The sequence below is a fragment of the Mucor mucedo genome, assembly GCF_025094135.1.
Source record: "Mucor mucedo strain NRRL 3635 chromosome Unknown EV154scaffold_97, whole genome shotgun sequence".
Taxonomy (NCBI): domain Eukaryota; kingdom Fungi; phylum Mucoromycota; class Mucoromycetes; order Mucorales; family Mucoraceae; genus Mucor; species Mucor mucedo.
The window spans coordinates 125,808-149,615 of record NW_026252381.1 but is presented as its reverse complement, the minus strand read 5'-3'; the positions used below and the strand labels follow the sequence as shown (position 1 = coordinate 149,615).

Genomic DNA, 23,808 nt, shown 5'->3' with positions numbered 1-23,808 from the left:
AACTTGGCTTTTTCGAGATCAAGTTGTGCCATTGTTTTTGCATGAATAGCTGGGAAAACAATGTCGGCCATATAATCAATACGCTTCATCAATTCTTCGTGAGAAATTGGCTTGCGCTGCTCAGGTGGTACAGAGCTATCAATTTTACGGAATCCAAAAGGCTCAGCCATTTTACGGGCGAACATCAATGAAAAAGGAGTTGAATTCAACTTCTTAGAGATGCGGTTATTAAGAGCTAATTGAACAGCGTTGAGATGTAAGTCCCAATCATTACCTACACCTTGGGTGGCTTTGGCAAGTAATCGCTTTACAGACTGTACAAATCTTTCGCTAATACCGTTGGCACTTGCATGCATCGGAGTAATGAACCGATGGTCGAATCCCATGGCTGTGGCAAGGTCAGCAGCTAAAGAGTGGCGGAAATCGCACCCATTATCACTTTGAAGCACACCTCCACAAGGAAAGCCAAGAATAGAGAACACTTCGACAAGGGCAGTAAGGACAGTGTCGCTACGTTTGTCTTGAAGTGGTCGTAAAACGCAAAATCGTGTGGCAACGCAAACAATAACAAGAAAATAATTATTTCCGCGTACCGATGTAGTATTTATAGGTCCGCCCAGGTCGACAGCATAGTGGTCACCCGGGAGATAACTATAAATAGGACGAAGGGGGTGGTAACCTCTCTTCTGAATGTTGTGTTTCTGACACTCAGTGCATTTACGTATGAACTCAATACAATCATTAATCAGCTTAGGCCAGTGAATACCTTCTTGATGAAGACGTTTAACCATTTGTTCAGCGCCATAATGACCGACTTTATTATGAGCATCTTCAAGAAGTGATTTTCTCTCAGATTCTGGAGCAACTAAATAATCAGCGTGTATGCTTTGCCCACTTTGAATGTAGAATAGATTATGAGAAGAATCTAGGGACTTATTGTCGCATACAGAAACAGCATTGACATGAGCGACATCTGCACTTACAGTAGAATCTTGACGATCGCGTTTGTAAAGTTCATTCTGACGGAATGACGGCAGACGATTCTGAATATTTCTAGTAAAAGACTCGTGAATTTGTACTGTTCGCACACTCAACTCTTTCTTTTTTAAGTTGATACGACTAGAGATTGCACGATTATTACCAGGTGAAGTAATATGTAATGGTCTACTATGATCTGTAATAGGGTCTACAGCTGGAGGATACAAACGGGATAAAGCATCAGGTAAGATATTATCTACACCTTAATATAGACGACTTTGAAGTCATAATCTAATATTATGTCTAGCCATTTGATCATCATAGAATTGGAATGTTTTTGAGTATGAAGATAAGAAAGTGCTTTATGGTCACTATACAGAGTAAAGTGAGTACCCCAAACGAACTTGTGAAATTGTTTTAACGCAAAAACACAGGCAAGCATTTCTCGCATGGTACAACTATATCTAACCTCACTAGAAGATAATTTTCGTGAGAAGAACCCGATGTGCTTGATAATAGTCTTTGGATCGCCGTCAGCTGTTGTAGTCTTATATTCTTGGAATAAAGAACAACCGATCGCAAAATCAGATGCATCTGTTGCAATACAGAAGGGATGATCAAGATTTGGATGGCTTAGTACAACATCAGAAACGAGGATTTGCTTAAGAGTATTAAAATGCATGTCGTGAATGGAAGACCATTCAAATTTCTTTCCTTTATTCTTTTCATCGTGTGAGCGGAGGAAATCAATTGGTGCCATTAGCATAGCTGCATTTGGAATGTGTTGTCGAAAATAGTTAACAAAGCCTAAGAAGGATTGACACTGTTTTGACGTAACAGGAACGTGGTAATGATTCTAAATTGGAGAGCTTACGGGTATCAATTCTTCGACCTTTAGCAGATATCGAGAAGCCTAAAAGGTAAACTTCAGATTTAGCAAAGTGTGATTTCTTAAAATTGATACGTAAGTTAGCTGTAGTCAAGATAGATACGACGTGCTTAACATGTTGGAAATGAGCGTCAAGAGAACGGGACATGATACAAATATCATCGATGAATGAACGCACATATGAAAGATCCTTAAATAAAGATAACACTACTCGACTGAACAATTGACTAATGGTTGATACACCGAAGGGTGATCCTACATGCATATATTTCAAATTGTCAGGACCAGTGAAACTTGTTTTTATTGGATCATCTGGATTAACAAGGAATTGGGAAAATGCAGATTTAAGATCGATGGTAGAGAATACAACACAACCTTCCATTGAAGTGAAGAAGATGTCATTGATTAATGGTTGTGTTTCATTAATTGTGGGAAGAGCTTTGTTCAATAACCTTGTATCCAGTACGACTCGAATATCATCCTTGGTAATAGTATCTTTGGAAGATGTTACACCAGATTCATGATTTTTCTTCAGAGTTACCGTAATTGGAAGGTTCCATGCAGAAACAGGGGCTCTTGTGATAATTCCATCCGCTACCCAATCTCTTAGTACTTCCATTATTTTGGTTGTAATTTGTAGGCGATTGGATATTGACGAACATGGACATGATAGTCAGGAGGAGTGGGGAGATGAAGGACACTTTCGGGAATGTTACAAAAAGAGTTTTTATTAAGCGCTTTATTAGCCTCAATGTATGGCGTAAGAGCTAAATTAAAGCATGCTGTTCTTTTTCTGTTCCGAAAGGAGTTACGTTAGGGACGTAAGCTTGATCATCAATTGAGTCATCGACTTGTTTAGTAGTGTCTTTGAACTTGTGAGCAACATTGAGAAGGTGAATGTTAAGTTTATGTAACAGATCCACACCAATGAGTATTTGGTTGGATGATGATAAGTACTTATTGTCGACGATGTCAAATTTGTGCAGCACTTGTTTTTCAACACCATTGTAGTCAAGTGATAAAAATGAGTAGTGCGTTGACGTTGAATTTTGGTACCATTAGCGAACAATAAAGTTCCTTCTGTTTGCTCAAATTCAATATTATTATCAACGGCAAATTGCTTGTTCATGACAGAAATCTGGGCTCCTGTATCGATGGTACAGTAAGATTTCACTGAATTAATAATAATTGGAGTAACCGGAGAATAAGCCACGTTGTTTGAGTCAAAGGGGTTATTTGTGTCACCGACTGTATTACTTTTTAAAGAAAAATTATTAAGACAAGTAGAAGAATCAGAATTAATTTTTATGGAAAATATATTTTTATTGAAAAAAGTGTTGTTATTATTTAATTCTATTTCATCGTTATCATGAATGATAAACGAATCTAAACTATTGTACGCAGCAAGGAACTCGTTGTCGTCTTCAAGAGGAAACAATTCGGCGCTCATATCTTCTTCGGGATTATTGGTGTTGCTACAATTAGAAGAAGAAATGTCAGTAATAGATTCATTAAGGTTATTCGATAAAATAGGAGCATGAGTGCCACTATTAGTAATTATCTTATTTGCAAGGAACTTCTTGCGTTCAGCACACTCGTTCATGTGTTGAACAGAAAACTTGGTAACCCGACAAGACAAGCATTGATTCTTCTTACGTAAATACATACGTTCTTGATCGTTAAGTCTGTAAGATGGGTTGTAGAGGTTTTCGAAGTTGAAGTTGTTGGGGTCCTTGTCCTTTCCCTTGCCTTTGTCGTCGAACTTACGTTTCTTGTGAGCGTCTTTAGATGAGGAACCAGAAGAAGAACCGGAAGTGGAGTCGGAAGCGGAGTAGGAAGATGGGGAACCAACCGAAGAGGACGAGAAAGCTTTGGAACCAGCATACTTGGATTGGATTTCCTTAAGAATATTCTCCAAAGGACCGAGGTTGCTGTTGATAGCTTCAGCAACACGATTGAAGTTGCTATAGTACTCGTAAAATTGTACTTCACTGTACGTTGCATATTTGCTGACCATAGTAGAGGTAGAGCCAAAGTTTTGCTCCTTCATATAATCGGCCATGCGTTCTTGCACCTTATCCTGGAATTCCTTAGTGTGAAGAGAAGAGAGGAAGCAAATGGTGAAGAAAAAGTTGTCATTGGGTTGGACCTTAGCGGCGTGGACGCAAGCACCAAAACGATCCATGTACTGGGCCAGCTGCTCAGTAGTGTACATTCGCATACTGTGTAACATAAAATTAACTTTAATGAGACCCAGACGAGCAACAGGATCAAAGCGGCATTCTAAGGTAGCCTTGGCTTCATTCCAAGTCTTTGGCTTGTTTCTTGAGGTGGACTTGAAGTTTTGTATAAACCAAGAGTTATATGAGTTGTTGTTTTCGAAGCTAGCTTCTAGATGGAAAAGCCAGTGAAGTTCGATGTTAACACCATAATTGAGGTAGGCACGTTCAAACTTTCTGATGAAAGTTTGCAAAGAGTGGTCATCGACGGCGTGGATATCGGGATGAGAGATATGATCCGGGAATGAGACATCAAAAACAGGAATATCCTTAGCGGGAATGTCCGTATGATCCTTGACCACCTTGTCGGCCTGTGATTCGAGAGACAAGACTTGAGTTTGATTGGCTAACAAGTTTACAGATGTATCCTTGAAAGAGGCGAAAAGACTGTTGGCGGAAACAAGAGCCTTGCGGTAGTACTCCAAGTCATGAGCAATTGACTTGATCTTGTATTCACGGATTTGAAACTCGGGAATGGTACTGGTATCAGTACGCATGATAGTAGCTTCTTTCTCGTAAAGTTCACGAATGTACTTGTTGATATCACTGATTCTAGCCAAAACTTGATCGGCGTCCTCATCGAACGTATTGCGAACAGGGTTTGGGATAGGTACAGAAGATACATGAGTACCGACTGGATCAGCGAATGAAGAGGGAGTGAACGAATAAGAGGAATTAGAATGTTCGACTTTATCGGGGTTATCAATTTCCATAGGCTCCGATTCAACAGAGGACTGAGGAAGATTGACAGAGGTAGTAGCGTCGGTAGACGTACCAGTGAGAGGTGCAGCAACGGGGGAACCAGAGTTAGGGTTGGCATCGATAGAGTTACCAGCGGAATCAGAACCGGAAGCACCAGAAGCAGCAGAGTTGTTGAGGTCAAGAGAATTCATTTAAAAAAATGTGATAATTGAGAAATAAAAAGGGAAAAGTAATTGGGAAAATAAAGCAAGTAAAGAAATGAGACTCTATAATCCTTTATTATAAGTTGGAGAGTTTGTCATGATAAAAATAGAGGTCCTTTTTATATTCAATTATTACTTCAAGATTTTTCCTGCGCAGATCGAATTGACTATTTACCCGCAAACTGGGAAATGGTAGAATTAGATTTAGAAATCAGTTACATATGAAACATAGCTTATTGTTATATACAAGGAGCTAGTTGACCCATATCCGGCACTTCTAGAGCATTATAGTTTATCCATTCAATGACAGGGTCCTTGATTGGATTACTAAAATAAATTTATGAGAAACTAGAAGATTCGGCAGCTACTCGACCAATCCAGGAATGATTATGAAATCTGATCTCAGTTTGACATATGAGGTAGCTGGTACTGTGTCGTACCAATAGGAATGTATTCGCAATATGGTACTTATAATACATAGGTTATATGTATTATAATTGAGTGACAAGATAAGAGTAATTATATTCGTGGAATTAGGCGTCAAATACGACAATACGAATTATAAAATATTTATTCGACTCTTGAACAACAAAATCAAATTAATTTCAAGTGGTCATATCAACGAGCACCAACTTGGATTTTTACAAGGACAATATATTGCTGAAAATGGTATCAAATACCAAATTATCATGGAAGATGCAGCTCTCGATATGGCTAGGGCCTCACAGCTGAATCAATTTCCAGTAAACGGTAAAGCGATAGAGCTACTTTTGGACCAGGAAAACGCATACGATCGAGTAAACCTTATTTACCTGAGGACAGTTTTGCTACGATTTGGGTTTCCAGCCACTATTTTGGACTGTATTTACAAGCTAATGGCAAATAACTACATTCGTATCAACATCCATAGCCATTTTACTGAAGATATTCAGAGACTACTATGTCTTAAGCAAGGGGACCCTCTATCACCAATCCTCTACAATCTTGCCTTTGAACCTTTTTTGAGATCTATTCTAACGGACGAACTATTTCATGGCTATACTTTGAACGACAGGTCTTCTGGTTTTGTAAATCCTAACTCGGCTATCAACACCAAGATACTATGCTATGCAGACGACGCATTGTTGTATACACAAATATCCCGAAGTGTATACAAGCACTATTCTGTGAGTTACTTTAGCGAAGAAACTCGAAATAGCTATTTTGTGTCACCTCACGTACACGCGGTTTACACCCAACATCTGCATTAACAAAGGATAAAAACAACTTATAAATAATACCACAGCTTACAATGCACGCATGGTCCACACATGCTTACTGCAATATGTTCACATTATAAATCATTCTCTCCGCCTGCTCTATTAATTGACAAGTACCGAAAGGACTTTGTCAATTCCTATATAAACCATCCTGTTGTAAAATAGAAAAAGGGAAAGGGCAATTACTGTTACGACTAAGTCGTCTCTAATTTTATTTAAAAAGAAGATAGAGATCATTCTACAAAACTATCAAGGGGTATTTATATATAATTTGAAAGGTATCAAGAGGAGGGTATTGACAGTGACCAGCACCGGTGATTCCATAACAAGCAAAACCTTGACAGTCATCACTTAATTGACGGTTCTACTAAATATGGGAAAAGAAGGCAGAAGGAAGAAGGAAAGACCAAAGCCACGTAAACAGGTTTATGATTTACCAAACTTAGTTTACCGAGGTCAAGAAATAAATAAATATAAAGAAGTAAATAAACAATTATACAAACAATAGCACTCATTTCCATATACGTATGGCTCAGGTCCTATGAGACTCTTCGCTCGATACACGTTACACAGCATTGTTTTATTGATAGAGGTAAATTGTGGAACAACTAATTCCCACCAGTGTGATTATATGGAATCATGTCCTTATTGGATCATCTCCGATAATTCTACTCTAGGTGTGTTATTATTTTATCCTCAACACATCCTCTAATTCAATAATAAAACGATAGAGTGCATCTGGACTTCAATGTGCCAAAAAAAAAAAATTAAGCAGAGAGAAACGTTAAAATTGGACCACCACACTTTTCTCATAATTAAGGTCCAATATTTTTGGACATATATCATTTTAATCATGATTAAAATGAGAATATGAACTTTTTATTTTAAAAAAAAAAGTGGGTCCGGGATTTTTACAACTCGATTTTAGGTGTGGGGGGAAATATTTGTCACAAGCAGGTTCAAAATTTTAAATTTTTCTTTTCTGACCAATAGTATTGTCCCGCTTATATTATTTCCCGCTTTCGGACCATGAAATGTTTACTGCCTGTAATCTCAATTTGAGTACCCGCATGCGTAGTATTACAGCCTATTAAATCAAAGTCTTAGGACATTTATCGTCAACCCTGTGAGACAACAAAAATGATAAACCAAACTTTATGTACTAAGTAGAAACGCTTCATATTTAGAAGATATAATTTAGAGTATTTTGGAAATAGATCCAACTAGTTGTATAAATAATTTATGTATTTGAAGGATCGTATTTGTTGGATAAAGTACTCAGTGCCATAGCCTGTTAAATCTAAACTGAGATCAAATATGGTGAAGTGTAGAACACAAAAAAGATGTATGAAATCGTAGATATACATTAAGAAAGAACGTTTACAACATGAAAACTTTGTTTACTTCAGTAATATTAGATGGAACGTTCTTTAAAATTACAAACGCATCAAAAGGGTTACTGTTTTTGAGCGTATCACTTCACGGGAGCTTTAAAAAGGACAAATAGAAATGTGAATTTAGAAGTTTGGTTTATTTTTGTACCTTTCTAAAAATTTATTTTCATAAAAAAAAAAAAAACCTCCCCACATTAACAAAATCTGGCTATGAATAAATTTCCTTTTATATTACTTGTACTAGTCGGAGATGAATGCTAAAAAATGTCACAGATTACGTTTTGGCACATTACAGTGAAGATGCACTCTATTCAATTTCCCCAGTCTCACAATTACCTTTTTCTCTATCTTATAAACTGTCTATCTTGTTTGATAGAACACGCATTAGTCCTGGTCAAAGACAAGGAAACCTCGTACGCCTATCCAACCACATGGTGTGATGATCTGGCTTACTTCTAATAAAATCATCATCATAAAAATAACATCAGATACACTTACATCATACATTCTACACTAAAATATAAATATCTCAGCATCCATACTCGATAAAGAAAATACACTTCTTTAGTCTCTACACGTCTTTAACTAAAATAGTGCAAGAAGACACTGCACTAAAATAGTGTACCTCCATTATGCAATACTTTTATAATTTAAATTCAGACATCTTATATATATCCTTTATTCTTTGACCTTCATAATCCCTAATTCTCTTTTAACTAAATAAAACATATGAACAGTCTCAAAGTATTCCTACTTTTGTTTTATTTCCTTTCTGTCTGAATTTTTATTATCCCAAAACACCACACATGTGTCGTATTTGGGTACGATTCACTTAAGAATAAATAAGCAAATCGTCCAAATAATTAAATTATGAAATAAAAAAGAACCTTCAATGTTGCATACAAGCATACACATTTATACTGCTACACAACTTCTCCTACTTCGAGTACATATTTCTATATTAAAGATTACATGATTGGCCTAAATACGATATACGAATGACAGTTGGATACAGAAAGCTATACCGCTGAGTTACGATATCACCGATCGAGAAGAGAATCTTCTCAGATCAAATCAAGAATTATAAGAAAGAGAAACTTAATATTAATAGTTCTCTCAATGGCTTAGCTACCCATAGAGAGAATAGAACAGCTATTAGTATAAATGGTTCATTTACTTATATGTTGATATAATTATACTGCCTAGAAAGAGTATAAAGAAATAGTGTATGGATTAATGGATACCTATCTTCTACAACCAAATATACGAATATCGATAAGATATTCTATATTTGGGATCGTATTTTATGCATTAGAAAATTAAAGCATAAATGATCAATTACAACTATTATGTTCTATTGACAATTACACTTCACAAACAAGTATGTATCTTTTAATAGTATCCGTTACACGATCTTACAAAGAAGTGTGCCACTGCACCAAGTATTTGTCAGAATACTCGTGTTCCCGTTTCACACATCTGGAACAACGTTACCTTTAATCAATTCTAACGAGTAGAGTTTAGATAACGCAAGATGGAAGACTAAAATATTATTCCAAAACCAGAAAGGTTGACTCATCATAAATCCAGGAGATGTTGGCAATATAAAAAGGATTGATTATTTCATAGCAGCAGAGTTCTTTAGTCTATTTTTACCCTAATAAAAATATTCGTTTTATCTCATTATTTTTATACGTGCATTTTATCAAATATCACAACATGGACACTTTCTGTGAAGCCTCAAATGCCAAGTTTAATTTTAATAAAATTGAGGCATTCTCTCTCTCGGGTGACAAATTGTGGGACTACTGGCAACAACCTCTTGAACTACTGAAAATAGACAAGCTAATTTGTGCGGATGACCCGGATCCAATCATTTACCTTGGTTTCCCCATGATTTAATCTACCCAACAGAGACGAAACTATATGGGGTCTGTAATCAGTAAACTTAAGGCAACAGAAAATCTTCACTTGTCAAGGTCATTATCTGTAGTTGGTAAAGCTACGATCTTAAATTCGTTACTCCTTTCAGAATGCTGGTATCTACTCAGGGTCACACCACTGACCAAGCATGATTTGTCTCAGATTACATCCGTCGCTATACAATTCTGCCGATCGAATATCTTTCCCGTCATACCTTGGTCGGTATGGACAGCACTAAAACAACTGGGGGGTCTGGGTGTTTTAGACCCAAAAGCACAATACCATACACTTTTTGTTCGATGGAAAACTCTCTTGCTAACGGACAATAATCCCAATCATCAGCTAACATAAATGCTTAAAATACATATTCGGAATAGACACTTGACCCAGCACCATTATATTCCACTTCTTCTGCCTACCATGAAATCCACTGGCCTTACAAAAGCCAGAATTAACACATTGGATATCATATATGATACCATCGATTGTATTCCCAGGAACTTCGAATCTACACCGCTCAAACACGCCACTGCCTTGATATTACCGCTCCAGGTTATCTTTCAACCACCAAAGATTCCCAAAAAAAAGCATCCAAATTATTGGTGAGTGACCTTTTCTCATACAGTCCAGTACTACTGTCACGGACGGAACAGGAACAAGACACAGAAACTACTTGCAACATGAGGGGGGCGATTGGTTAAAATAAAATAGGTTTATTTATTAAGAGTGGGAGGGGTTAGGACTAAGATCCAGAATAATGTTTTTCTAATAAATAACTAGCATCTATTTATACTATTTCTTATACATGGGATAAACTAAGATGGGTTTAAATTGTAGATCAACAAGGGACTTTACGGAACAGATATCATGAGTAGATTATTGACAAGAATGAGTAATTGAGATTTGACGAGTAGTAACAGGCTGGATTTAGTTGACATTGAATAATATGATGGTTCGGGGAATATTTATGGTTTGACACGGGCGGAAAAACTGGATTAGGAATAAAGATAAAAGATGATCGGGAAAAGGTTCACTAAGGTTGAGTCAGACAGGAAGCGGGAGTAATATTCAGAAGCAGATTAATGATGTGTTTTACAAGGAGTTCGGTGGCGGGCAAGATATACTGATATGATTTTTGGTGCAAGGTTTTACAGAGAGTTTGGTAGCGGACAAGAGATACTGATATTAATTTCTAGAACAAGGTTTCACAAGGGGTTTGAGATCATGGTTAAGTTATGCGGACAATAAACAGAGCGAGTAAGTTCATGACAACTACACTGCCTGCATTGGAAAAATCCCGCCCCGTTTAACAATCAATGGGGTAACTCGCCCAGAATGATAACCAATCGTCTTGCAAATGGTTCTGTGGTGATCCACCTACTGTTGGTACTAATCACACCATAAAACATTACTAAATTAAATCTCATTTCATCATCCCATACGTTATTACATCACAACACGAACTAATTTCTTATCCATTATCACTCGCACTGTTTTTTTTTCCCTTTAAGGAATGGATTAAGGACAGATTTTTTTTTAATATGTGTTATTGGCCTAGAGCCTCGGAATAGATATCATCCGTAAACGTAAAAAATTTTAGTCCATTTTTTTTTTTCGTGGGGAGATCAAGCGATGTAGCCAATTACGTCCGTGGCATTTTTAACCCGCGTCAAAAGCATTTTATTTTTCAAAAAAAATTACATGTGGTTTTTATATGGAGGCATGATTGCAAACGACAGACCAGAAAGAGCCGAACTTAGACACATTAATGACACTAATGTCAGCAGCTGCATTAAAGACGAAGCTTATGTCCATTACTTCTTTACACGAAAAGGAATCATCGACAGCAACAGTAGAATGAGGTCTAATGAAGACATTAGCCTCTGCATCCGACAGTGTACCTGGCAACCAAGAGGAAGAAGAACCAGCAACGTTGCGTGCAAATTTGTATCGACGTAGGATCAAATCGCCATCGTCATCGGTTTCAATTTGACCTAACATCAAGCCACTGTTGGTCTCGAACAGGCCTGACAGGTTGGCGACCACCTTCGACTTCAAAATATAGTAGCTGTCAGAAACGTTCTCTCTAGCACCAAAGAAATGCTTCTAGAAATCCGGATTATTGGTTATCAGGGCTTTGATGGAGGAACCAGTTTCACCACGAAATAAACCATGACGTGAAATGCCGCTCTCTTTCCATCGCTTGATGTAAAGAAACGAGAGCCCACTAAATACCTGACGACAGATAAATTGTTTTCCAAAACGAAATGCAACATCGCGAGACGTATATAACCTATTCGTCATGAAAAGATGCTCACGGATAAACTTGTTGAACTGTTCAGAACTTTCAGTCTCGTATTGAAGAGGGCATCCAAACCGTTTGATGTCGTCCAGTAAATGATGCAACATATGTACCTTTGGTCTCAAAGAAAACATGGGTGCATTATCTTTGTTCTTGACCAGGTAATCATCTAGACAGTACAGGTCATTAGTGAAGACTATAGTAGCATTACTAAACATTTTTTTGTATTCTTCAAATCGACAATCAACGTTTCGCATATAGATCAAAGAGCATAACTGACCAAGACTTGCAAATGCTTGCGTAAAAAGCTTCAGAAGCGTGTTTGGATTTGGAAATACCTTGCGCATAATGATAGGCAGTACTTGAATCAATTGCTTGTAATCTCTTCCAACGAATGAACCACAATGGCGAAGATTGTTTCTAAATGTTCTGGAGTATGCCTGGTTGTTTCTTCCATTCGAAATAGCATTACCAAGACGCTCTCGCTCTGCAACGGATAGTATCTGCTTAATCAAATAATCTACAAGGTATTTGATACACCCAAGAGGAACAGTATAAAGTACTTCGACAGGAGAATCCAATGTGGGGTCGAACGAGTGGAGACGTAAAAACTCTTCACTACCATTTACAGAAAAACTGAAAATATCAGTGTAGGTTTTGTATCTTGGCTTGTCTTCTTCTTGACACCGAATTACATCCTTCAATTGTGCTAATGTTCTTCCATCATACCTGTGTAAGATGTAAGGCTCTAAGGTGTCTGGATCAGAGCGAAGAATGTCTGACAGGTTTGTTGCTTTTGGTCGGAGACATTTGCGACAGGGAAACTTGGAGCTGGTACCTTTGTGCATAGCTAATTGTGAGTGTCGAGGGTTATCCGCCATAAACAAAAGCAAAGGAGCGACGAGAAGGACATATTCTTGGTGATCATAAGAATACACTTCAATTCCTTGTTCGAGTTTGGACAGATCATCCACAATTGCGCCCAACATATCAACCGCTTGCAGGTTCTTGTCTGATGTACAAATGAACATGGTATTTTCTCTACGGCTTCGCTTTTCCAGAGACATGGCACCAAGTTACATCAAATAACTGTCAAAAACATTATATTGCTTCGACTTGTTACCAGATGTGTCATCAGACCAAAGAATGATAGGAGCAACAACGAACTTCAGAAATTTTGGGCTGTTGAGTGGAGAGCCAGGGACAAGACGCTTATAACGATTGGCGAAGTTTGTGCCGAACCAGAGGCGAGACAGTTCATCATCAATACCATAACGAATCAGATCAAAACGGCCTTGATTGTATTTGACAGTGCAGCCTGACCCTTGGAAGTTGGGAGCCTTAGGAACAGTAGCAACAATATCATTCAAAGGGAGCATAACAGTTGAATTGACAATAGCAAAGTTGGTGTTCGCACCAGACAAGAATGGCATATCACCACTTCTACCAAATTCGTTACAGATTACTGGAACTGCCTCAGCAAAGACACGCTTTACTGAATGGCCTTCTTCTGTAATTGTTTCTCCCGCAGAAAAAAATTTCTTGATCAGCCAGTAGCCATCACATGTATCCTTGATAAGATCGCCAACCCAAAAATCTTTATTGCCATTGGTAAGCATTGGTGTTTGAAAGTTTTGATGCTCTCTCCATTTTTCACCATGATTTAGATCCATGCATCGGTCTACCGTAAAGTCAGGCAAAGTTGACATCTCCTTGATCATGTTCGGTGTTGCTGCCAAGTGTTTCAGAAACTCGGAGGGCGGGTTCATGAAAAAGGATTTCAATTCACCCTTCTTGTTCTTTGCCCTATGCTCTACTGGCTCGAAAACTGGGACCTTTGTCTTGAGCCTTTTGTGCAAGTTGTAGATCCTGTCAGGCTTTGGAAGCACCAAGGTGGTCGCCGACGCTTCTTGCAACTTCAACAAACTTTTTAAGAGATAAAGAATCTTCTTCACCATCCTTTCAGAACAAAGATCTTCATCACCATAAAAAAACGCATGAAGAAGACCTTCTACAGTAGATATAAATGGATTAGGCATATCAGGTAGATGATCCCTCTGTTCCATATGACTTCTCGCATAGTTCAATCTATCCAGATCTTCTTGAGCCGTTTCAGATGGCGAGCCTTCGGATTGTTGCTCAAAATTACGAGAAATGGGGAGAATCATGTTCATCATGTAACTCTCGGTGATATCGTTCAAAGAGTTATCATTGTCCCCATCCTCTTCATCAGAACTGTACACATCATTGTCTAGCCTAATTCCATGAAATAATCAAATACAAATGTGGTTCTGTAAGTCACATGTATATATACATAAATCTGTTAACTTACATGTCAAGATTTTCTCGTTCTGCAGGAGGACTTTCATCAAAATTTTCATCGTCTGAATCCTCATTAGCGTTGGGATTAACAGTGTAGTAGTGCGCCATTAAGTCATTACTTCCAAAAGACAAAGGAGAGTTGATTGAAATAGATTCAGCATCTTCCGTAGAAAACCGACTAGCTCTGTTCAATATTTAGGGGTTAGTTACGGGATACGCAAATTAGTAAGTATATAGTACCTTCTGGTTTGTCTCCAGTCGCGAAATTTGCAATACGTATCGGATCCTAATTCATTTGGGTGTTTTCTGGAAACGTGCTTCGCAAAAGCAGTCGAAGAAATTTGTCTTGTATCTTCAGGACACCAAGGACATGTAATATCTGATCTGTTATTGCTTGGTCTTAGATTGATAACACCTGTTTGAGGTAAATGGTTGCTGTTCATGTTTTTACTTTTAAAAATGAGAAGTGGTAGAAGAGCTAAAAAAACGCCAGATGGTAGGCTGTATTTATACCTGGAAGTATGTCATGACGGACTTAAATTCTGGCACTATTTTAGCCTGTCATTTTACATCATCCTTTTTTTTCTCTTTCTTTCAGTTTTATTTCGTTTATTAAAAAGGTAAAGTAAAAAGAATATTTTTTAATGTCCATACTGACTGGAACGTTTAGCGTTTACTACCCAAGATTCTTGAGGTGATCATACATTGATGGTTGTTTTGAATAGAGGTAAAGCAAATACATGTTCCATATTGATTATTTCTAACACATTCTCTACTAGTCAAGGCGCAAAAGATCTATATAAAAGTAAGTACTTATTAATACCAAATTGAAAAGGCATCAGTAACTAAATCATTGCTATATAGTTCGCAGCTCTACTACTACTATCGATATCATTTGAAACTAAAGGTATGTAAAATTTATTACGTGAATAAAAGCAGAAACTGACATAATTATCTAGGTAAGTCCCTCCATCGTAACTTTCTCTGGTATCCGAAGTACTATGCTTCAACGCGTAAATAAAAACGTATCAAGCATGTGCAAAATTGCGCAGCGTTAATATACTGCTGGGGCCATGCTGTACGTTATAAGCGCTATTTTAGTGTCAAATTTTGCTAGCAATATATAATATTTTAAACCAATAAAAGCCAAACCATTTTTACCAAAAATTCATTTTGCATTCAAACCCAATTTTTAATGAAGAACCCCCAAATATCCACAGACCCCCCATCAACGGTACCCCCAGTCCCCCCAGTTGTCTAAAAGAGGAAGGAGAAACGGACAACCCCCAAATCGCTTCGGAAAATCAAAAAAAAATCCTTGGGGGTGATATCATATCCAGCTACAAGCTCTATTTTAGTGCTGTGTAACTTATCCATCAAATTAAATTCATAATCCGATTTCTCTTAACATATATAAATATGCAAACTGATAGTTAGAATAGAATCCTCTGAATCTTTTAATCTACTTTTACTCTTAATAAAACTTATAAGCAGTCTGAAAGTATTTTATTGTTTTTCTATTTAAACTCTATCCTCAACTATCGCAGGTTCGATTCAACTTACTCCCTTCCAGTGCAAGAAACAGTGTCTATTTGTATGGAACTGGTGCAGGATTTTTGGAAAATTTGTACCTCTTTTTTTAATGAAAAAAAAAGAAGCCGGTTAAATAGTTTAAGCCATCAAAAAATGAAGGGAATGATGTCGTATTCAAAAAGGAGCTATGGTGTATGATATCTAATAATCGCTCAGATGGGTATCGCGTTGTAGTGAACAGACTCTTTAAATTCAATATAAAAGTAGTTTTTTGGATGCCGTAGTATCAATAAATTCTAATAGATGGTCATCTGAAATCGCAAAGGAGGTTAGACCAGAACAGTAAGAGCACTGTAGCAGTTACACTTAAAAAAACTCTTACTCTTCAGAGCACTAAAAAGGTTGTATGTGTAGCAAAAGTAGGCTTAAAGAGGATAGTTTTGCAGAAAAAAAGGTAGAAAAAAACAATAGGATCCATTAGAATTCTTGTCAGAGTTTATTGATGTTAATGTTAACTAAAGATTTAAGAAGAGGAAAAATAAAGAGTATTTATAATAAATGGAACACCGCAAATTTTTTTTCCGGTAGAAGTATGATTTGGACCGCGAAAAAATTAGACCAGAGGTCGAGGAACATAATTTTGTACCTGAACCAGCGGTCGCGGTAATTATTTTGTACCTCGACCAGCGGTCGCGGTAATTAATTTGTACCTGAACTAGCGGTCGCGGTCCATGTACGCATGAAAACCGACCGCTACTTCCAGTTTCTAACGAATGAAAACATCATAACCTTATTATTTAACAAGATGGTATTGGAGGATATTCTTTAAATGTATATTAAACTAGGGCTATTGACCCTTGCAATATTAAATGGGTTTTACAAAAAATAACATTGGAAATAATAGAATATGAGGGGCAAAAATAATGTTTATATTGTTTTTTATTTTGTAACGAAATAATTTATGAATGGTTTATACACGTATAAAAACTACGAAACGCCTGTTTAAATGGATACTGTGTAGTGTAAGGATGACAACAAACAGATACCATACATAATATAGTGTTGGTTGTCCTGGTTGCATTCGGAGACTACCAGATGCAGAAGTGATAACAAGCTAGATATATGACTTACCTTTGATAAAGCTAGATTGAACTAAGAAAGATACAGTTAGAAAATATAAGCTAGGCTTTCAATTTTTTTAATACTCACATTGTAGTTGACAATCACATGAAGTACCTTTTGCTGAGCTTTAAACAACTATAAAATAGAGTTAAAATATATAAACACGGTTTTCAGTATTTTAAAAAAGGCTTACTCGCTTTAGGTGACAATCATCTATTTAGAGTGGACAGCAACCATGTACGCGAAAGAATGCAGTGGTAAGTTAAGCCATAAAAGCCAGTACGATATATAACAATATATCTAATAGCTTTTCAGTTAGTTATATGAGGATGTGATGTTTTGAGGTACTTACTATAATTTTTGAAAAAAAAAATTTTTAGAAAAAGAAAGAAAAGAAAAAAAAAAAAAAAACGAGTTTATTTAAAAAAAAATTAAAACCCAATGCGGATTAAGGCTTAGTTTTGCTACGAGAGCGTCCTTCTATTATCAACTCATCCCTTGCCCGTTTGGTTGTTGCCTTTTTTGCGGCCCTTTTTTCAGCTCTTTGGTCAATCTTTGAAGACGAAGTAGATGGCTCAGGGGGTGGAGGTAAAGAAGCAGGTGACAAGCAGACAGATGCAGACAGGCGAGGAGATGGAGAGAGAGAGGGAGAGGGGCGGGGAGATGGAGAGGGAGAGGGAGATGGGTGGGGAGATTGGACAGAATCCGTACCAGGCACAGAGAAACTCTCATTCTGCGATGGGGCAGGTTGGTCTTGCTCATCTTGACCCCCTTCCAAATATACTGGTCTGAAATCATGCTCCAGATATGTATCCGATTCAGCGGAACGAGAAATAGTGATATTCGTGTTGAGCGCAGCCATGGGGGAACGAGAATGGTATTCATGTTGAGCGCAGCCATGGGGCCTGACATGGATCCAGAAGATTCGACACTTGCTACGGGGTTTGTGCGCTGATGAAAGATTGCAGTTAGTAACATCACACGTTTATGACCATTAATATTACGTACCAGTTTCTTGGTGTTACCCAACAAAGAAATGATCATATTACGAGCAATCCAATTATTCATGGCCAAATGCAACGGCAAAAAGGGATTTTCTGCGGCGAGGTCAGACATTCTACCGGACCCTGATGGCACCCCAGGATTGCTGCTATTGTTATTCCAATAGTATACAATTCTCTCCAACATATACACCATAATAATATGCTCATCGTTTTTCTTGTAATCAGACCAGCAAGATCCATTCACCCGGTACTTGTCCTTGCAGTATACCCCAAGAAACATGTTTGCTATATGAACCGTATTGCTATAGGCCTGAGTAGCCATTGCTTTATACGTCAGATTTCCGTCGACGGTTCCATCGTCAGCTCCGTAAACGAGAGTCTTGAAATAGTCCTCAGTTACTTTTTTGACATGTTCAACGTTGTATGCCTTTGGATCAGGTATAGTTCTTGTGGAAAAACGGTTTGTTTGACACGGAAAAATAAAAGATAAAAAAACAGGAAGAATAAGATTAATATTGCTTGTAGGCTTTTTTATTCTTATTAAAAGTGAATCCCTCTTTCATCTCTGAAATAAAGGGGGGTATTTATAGTTATTTAAAGCGTGGGTAAAATTATGGGCTCGTTTGTGTTCACTTGGTATTATTGGCTGTATTTACTAATGACTGATGAACCTTATCAGTGTAGCCAATCTATTATTCGAAATGGAATTTTCTATTGGAATATCTAGTAAGCCTGAGTTGTAAATGTATAACTCAGGATATTTTTATGCTATTATTTTTTATGAGTGTTATGATATTATGTACCTGTCGATCAAGGATCGATGGAATGATTTTATATGCGATTTTTATATGTTAAATAGTGCGATTTTAGTACAGTTCTCATGCCTAAGGAATTCAAATTGTTGTGATTTCCGAGGGCTATGTCGTTCGTCTGATAATACTGAATGGCCTTTGAGATACAGTTTTTGATCATACGCTGTTCTGCTTCGTGTTCTATTAAATCAATCATTTATGATTAGTAAATGAACAATATGGCTTCATTTTATAAATGTCACCTTCTTCACTTCGACAAGAGCTTGAACCCAGCGCCGACTTGCTGCTAATCCTTTTACGTTTTGTTACCGTATTTCCGGGTGTATTAAAATCGCACTATTTAACACATAAAATCGCATATAAAATCATTCCATCGATCCTTGATCGACAGGTACATAATATTATAACACTCATAAAAAATAATAGCATAAAAAATATCCTGAGTTATACATTTACAACTCAGGGTTACTAGATATTCCAATAGAAGATCCCATTTCGAATAATAGATTGGCTACACTGATAAGGTTCATCAGTCATTAGTAAATACAGCCAATAATACCAAGTGAACACAAACTAGCCCATAATTTTACCCACGCTTTAAATAGCTATAAATACCCCCCTTTCTTTCAGAGATGAAAGAGGGATTCACTTTTAATAAGAATAAAAAAGCCTACAAGCAATATTAATCTTATTCTTCCTGTTTTTTTATCTTTTATTTTTCCGTGTCAAACAAACCGTTTTTCCACACGGAGCAATAAATAATCAATTTTTTTTTTAAAAAAAAAAATAGATACACTGTATTTATGCTTGCAGACCTTCCTTTTTTTTTTTTTTTTAATAAAAATTATAAATAATAGGGATATGGTTGGGACCTTGTCAATTTGGAGTTTAGATACATCTCATCCAGCATAGGGCGAATCACCCGTTTCGCATTGGGCTATCAGATAAAGCATCTCGTTATAACTCAAGTGCGAATTCGATACAATTTATTGTGGCCGTGATATGTCAAATATAGGCGAGTGTCAACGGTTCAATGATATTTTGGGAGAGACTATAAGAATCATTGATATAGTCATTGGTACAAATTGAACATCCTTTTGATATTTTAATGGATAAACAATTGCTAATTTGTTCACATTCTACCACCCATTTTCTGACAGAAAGGGACATCGAAGCATAGCAATATTTAAAGTACTTTACACTAGGAGTGTCCTTGTTCAATAGAGCATACTTCTCCGGAATAACACTACCCGAAATATCTGACTGAAGAACTTTTAGGACAAAATTCGTATGTGTAGGATAGTCCTATTAGTACAACAGAAGAATAATAATCACGATAACAACAAACCGTATAACGAATTGAGATGTCCTTTAATGGTTTGAAACTTCAAAAAAAAAAAAAAAAGAAAAAAAAAACGCTCTACTTTATTGAAGGTAAATTGTCATTGACAGGTATACTCATTTACCAAAAATCCTTGTGTCTGATTGAATCAACGAATGTCTTCCCTCGATATTCCAACCTTTTCATGTCCAATCCAATAATTCTGTTTTTTCTACCCTAAATGCCCATGTTATCCTTCAGAGGGTCATACCTGGCTTAAGGCAGCATGCAAGATGGCGTTATGCTTCCAAATATATTTATTATCAGTAACGCACTGGACCATATGATTGTTATTAATATCGGGAATATTCATGACAAGTGAAGACTCAAGTGCAAATGAGAAACAGTCAACTTCGTTGAGTGTGAATTCCAACTTTTCCAAGGTTCTCTCTTCAACAGTAGGTGAGTCATCCTTCGTTTTATCCGCCTCCCTTTCTCCATCGTTCACTTCAAGAAGAGGCTGCTCTATAACCACAGCAAGACTATCATCCATTGGCTAATCCATTAAGCGCTTCAGGATAAGAGATTGTGGCGATTGCTAAAACATAATCAGAAAACATGTAGTTTTTTTTTCGTGTCGTTCAAGTTATATTCAAATGGCGTACAGCCTGTATTTGGCTTGGTTTCTAATTTCTCATGGTCTGTTGATTTCGCATTGGTGGCTACTTCCTTAGCAAGGTCTGTCGTCGAAAAATGAAACTCGTTGCACAAGTCTGGTTCTGGCTTTTTGGGCGTTTTTATTACTGGAATAGACAAGACCTACAATGCCACCGGCGATACCCGTGAAGATTAGTGTGTTCTTAAAAGGTACTTCTAATCCAAAAGGCAAGTCTTTTGTTTATGGAAGTGGGAGAGGAATTTTTATATTGGAAGTCACAAAACCATTAAATGCCACATTGCAATTTATGCGTACACATCTTTTTTTTTTTCACTTTACTGATAAGGTTTCCATTTTTTAAAAAATGCATAATCAATGGTGATTAACCACTTAAAAGACGTGATAGTAAAGTCATGCTTCCTTGCATGATACCGCTCTGGGATTCCAACTAAACTGCTTAGTAAAAATCTTGAAGTAATAATTGAATATAAAAAGGACCTCTATTTTTATCATGACAAACTCTCCAACTTATAATAAAGGATTATAGAGTTTCATTTCTTTACTTGCTTTATTTTCCAATTTACATTTCCCTTTCTATTTATCAATTATCACAGACGTAATCTTTCATCAAATACTTTAAATCAGTCTTAACATTTTTTTCCAAGTTTGATAACAAGGTCACTTTCCAAAAGAGTTATCAACTGAGCCGGGAGGGTACTATTCTTATACCTGAAAAGCTGCATGATGTATACACAGTCATCATAAGCTATTTGTATAACAGCTACAGGCTTTCTTGTTGAAGCACCAACCGAAAAGACAGGCCATTCTGTATCAAAACCGATGTAAATGGGCGCACCAGTGCCGTCCTCACCTATACTAACATCAGAGAGAATTGTACTGCTGATTCTGTTTATATCAGTGGACGTTGATACAACATGAACAGCTATATAATCCGGTAACTCGATATCAGGCAAGGGAGGATAACAAGGGATCGGAGAAGTCACTTCAGAAGACGTACCACAAAGTAAAGAAGGAATTGTCTTTTCCAAAAATGATTTATCACCCAATGGATTGTCTCTAAAGAATATCTTTGGCTTTGGATTTCCATATAAGGAACGAGACTTGTAAAATTGCTCGAAAGGTTGTACCAGGTGGGATAAAGCCTTTGTCGCTGTTAGGTACATCATACAGATTTCCTCGTATTCATTACAGACAGTATACACCGCGTTGAATACAGATACAGAATTCGTCTTTCCAATTTTCTTGGGAAGCTTGAAAGAATGATCGCCTTTCAATATTTCCGCTGGCAACACAGCCATTTGTTTATAAATGTAGTGCTTGTAGAGCCGCATACTACTAGTATATACGTAGCCGAGATAACCAGGAGACGGGAAATGCCCCACATATTTGGACTTGTCATCAAATCTTGAAAAGTCTTCCACCTTTTTATTTAACGCAAAAAAATCAATTGTTGGATTTTTTTTTTACGATAAAGAACGGCATTAAGATATTGTCGTTGCAATACATCATGTCGTAATGTATGCATTTCTCGTAGAAGTTTGCTGATACGAGAAGGTTTACTCGAATTTGGTAATGCGGGTCTTATAAAGTTGAAAAGCTTGACCGATAAGCCTAATCTATGGGTCAAGACAGCAGGAAACTCGTGTTGAAGGTGTAATATCCGACGTCTAAGAGACAATACTTTCAATCAAATATAATATCCTCCTTTATTGAATGCTTGATTTGCTCTTGTATATATATCATATGTTCATGTTTGTTAAGTCGGTGACTCGCATTTGTTATGCTGGTGTTTCTTGTTTGTTCCGTATTTACATTAGAGTAGTTGTTACTATGGTGAGACAGTCTTGCAATACACCAGAAGGAAAACATTAAGCTGATTTATGATTCCCTTGTTATATCCATTGAATGAATGCTTACCAACTTTGTTGTTACACCGATATTTGCAAGTCATCAAGTAAAAACAGCTACACATAATTAAAAGAACGTCAGCATTTGTGAACTAACCAGTTTATATCTATGATAAGATACTTACTCATCAAAGTCAATAATTCTACGGGCCTTGGGAACTTTGGTATAACTATCAGCATTTAAATCCTCGTTACACTTCGGGCATTTAAGGCTTGAAAGTGCAAGAAAATGCGGAAGCCAAATGCGTGATCTGGGTTTATACAGCTCTTCGGGTGATAGCTGTTTTCTCAAAGCAAATGATGGTAACTAAGACTCATACCAAAGAGTTCCTTCCTTGTAGCATTTAGACCATTCGCCTTGTTTTCGTGTCAGTTCGGTCTGTATTTCATTCAAGTACCAGTCAATAAAACTGCCTTTGTCAACATCTTCAGCTTCCTCAGGATCATCAGATAGGTTGACGCTATCTTCAATCTGGTTATCCAGATCACCAGTATCTAAAAAATCATCTATTGCTCTTTCATTTGATAAGAAATCCTAGTGCTTAAGTCAGTAAGGCTCATCGAAGCAAATAATGATATAAGGTTTACATACCTCAAGGACTGTTAATCTGTCTGCAACATTACTATTGCGCTGATATAGTTCATCTGTGACGGACGACAGAAATTTTCTTTTCCATGTCCTCTTCAGTAGCAGCAGACTACGGTACTCCAATACTGTTTGAGATAAAAAATTAAACGAGGCTGAGAGCTATCAGAAACCATATTTTGCTTATGTATACTGTCTTTAGGACGTCCACGACCAACTCCAGTGGTTATGTTCGAACCGCCGCGTTCTTGTCGTATCAAGAATGAGATAGTAACACTATTTCCTTTAGATTTTTAGGCTATTTTTTTCTTTTTTAGATGTAGTATAGCCATCTCTAAGCTAGTTAAGGTTTATGGCATGTTTGCCCATGGAGAGTAAAAGATTCATCAAGATGAGATGTTACTACTGCCGCAATATCCAGTTTAATTGCATTCATACTCATAGTGAAAAGCTCGATATAGTTTGTATATCCTATATTGTCATCTCCCGTAGCACATATCATTATCCCTATTTATAAAGGTACATGGGTAGTATTGTCTTTTCAAGTGGCAAACTGACTTTCATTTTGCATGTCGTTGGTCGATTATTCTCGA

General features: G+C 37.0%; 4 protein-coding genes across 4 annotated transcripts; 1 reads left to right on the top strand and 3 right to left on the bottom strand.

Moving 5' to 3' along the window:
- Positions 1-2,634: 2,634 nt before the first annotated feature.
- Positions 2,635-5,167, bottom strand: EV154DRAFT_595127 (uncharacterized protein; the record flags this gene model as incomplete). Its single annotated transcript, XM_051606994.1, has 2 exons — positions 2,783-5,167; positions 2,635-2,732 (listed from the first exon to the last, which is right to left on the bottom strand). Exons 1-2 carry the CDS (start codon positions 5,037-5,039, stop codon positions 2,635-2,637), a joined length of 2,355 nt encoding a protein of 784 aa, XP_051454288.1. The 5' UTR covers positions 5,040-5,167.
- Positions 5,168-9,606: 4,439 nt separating this feature from the next.
- EV154DRAFT_387838 (uncharacterized protein) lies at positions 9,607-9,840 on the top strand (the record flags this gene model as incomplete). Its single annotated transcript, XM_051595065.1, has 1 exon — positions 9,607-9,840. A coding segment is annotated over one exon (234 nt), but the record flags the coding sequence as incomplete, so codon positions are not given.
- A 1,497-nt stretch (positions 9,841-11,337) lies between these two features.
- EV154DRAFT_595122 (uncharacterized protein) lies at positions 11,338-14,694 on the bottom strand (the record flags this gene model as incomplete). Its single annotated transcript, XM_051606993.1, has 5 exons — positions 11,338-11,733; positions 11,863-12,941; positions 13,053-14,185; positions 14,262-14,435; positions 14,492-14,694. The coding sequence occupies 5 exons, from the start codon at positions 14,692-14,694 to the stop codon at positions 11,338-11,340; spliced, it is 2,985 nt and encodes a 994-aa protein (XP_051454286.1).
- Positions 14,695-17,354: 2,660 nt separating this feature from the next.
- On the bottom strand, positions 17,355-23,391 carry EV154DRAFT_595118 (uncharacterized protein; the record flags this gene model as incomplete). Its single annotated transcript, XM_051606992.1, has 14 exons — positions 17,355-17,857; positions 17,911-18,337; positions 18,784-18,902; positions 18,965-19,058; positions 19,923-20,027; positions 20,315-20,599; positions 20,662-20,783; positions 20,848-20,934; positions 21,456-22,143; positions 22,200-22,389; positions 22,755-22,841; positions 22,950-23,164; positions 23,222-23,274; positions 23,337-23,391. 14 exons carry the CDS (start codon positions 23,389-23,391, stop codon positions 17,355-17,357), a joined length of 3,030 nt encoding a protein of 1,009 aa, XP_051454285.1.
- Positions 23,392-23,808: the final 417 nt, after the last annotated feature.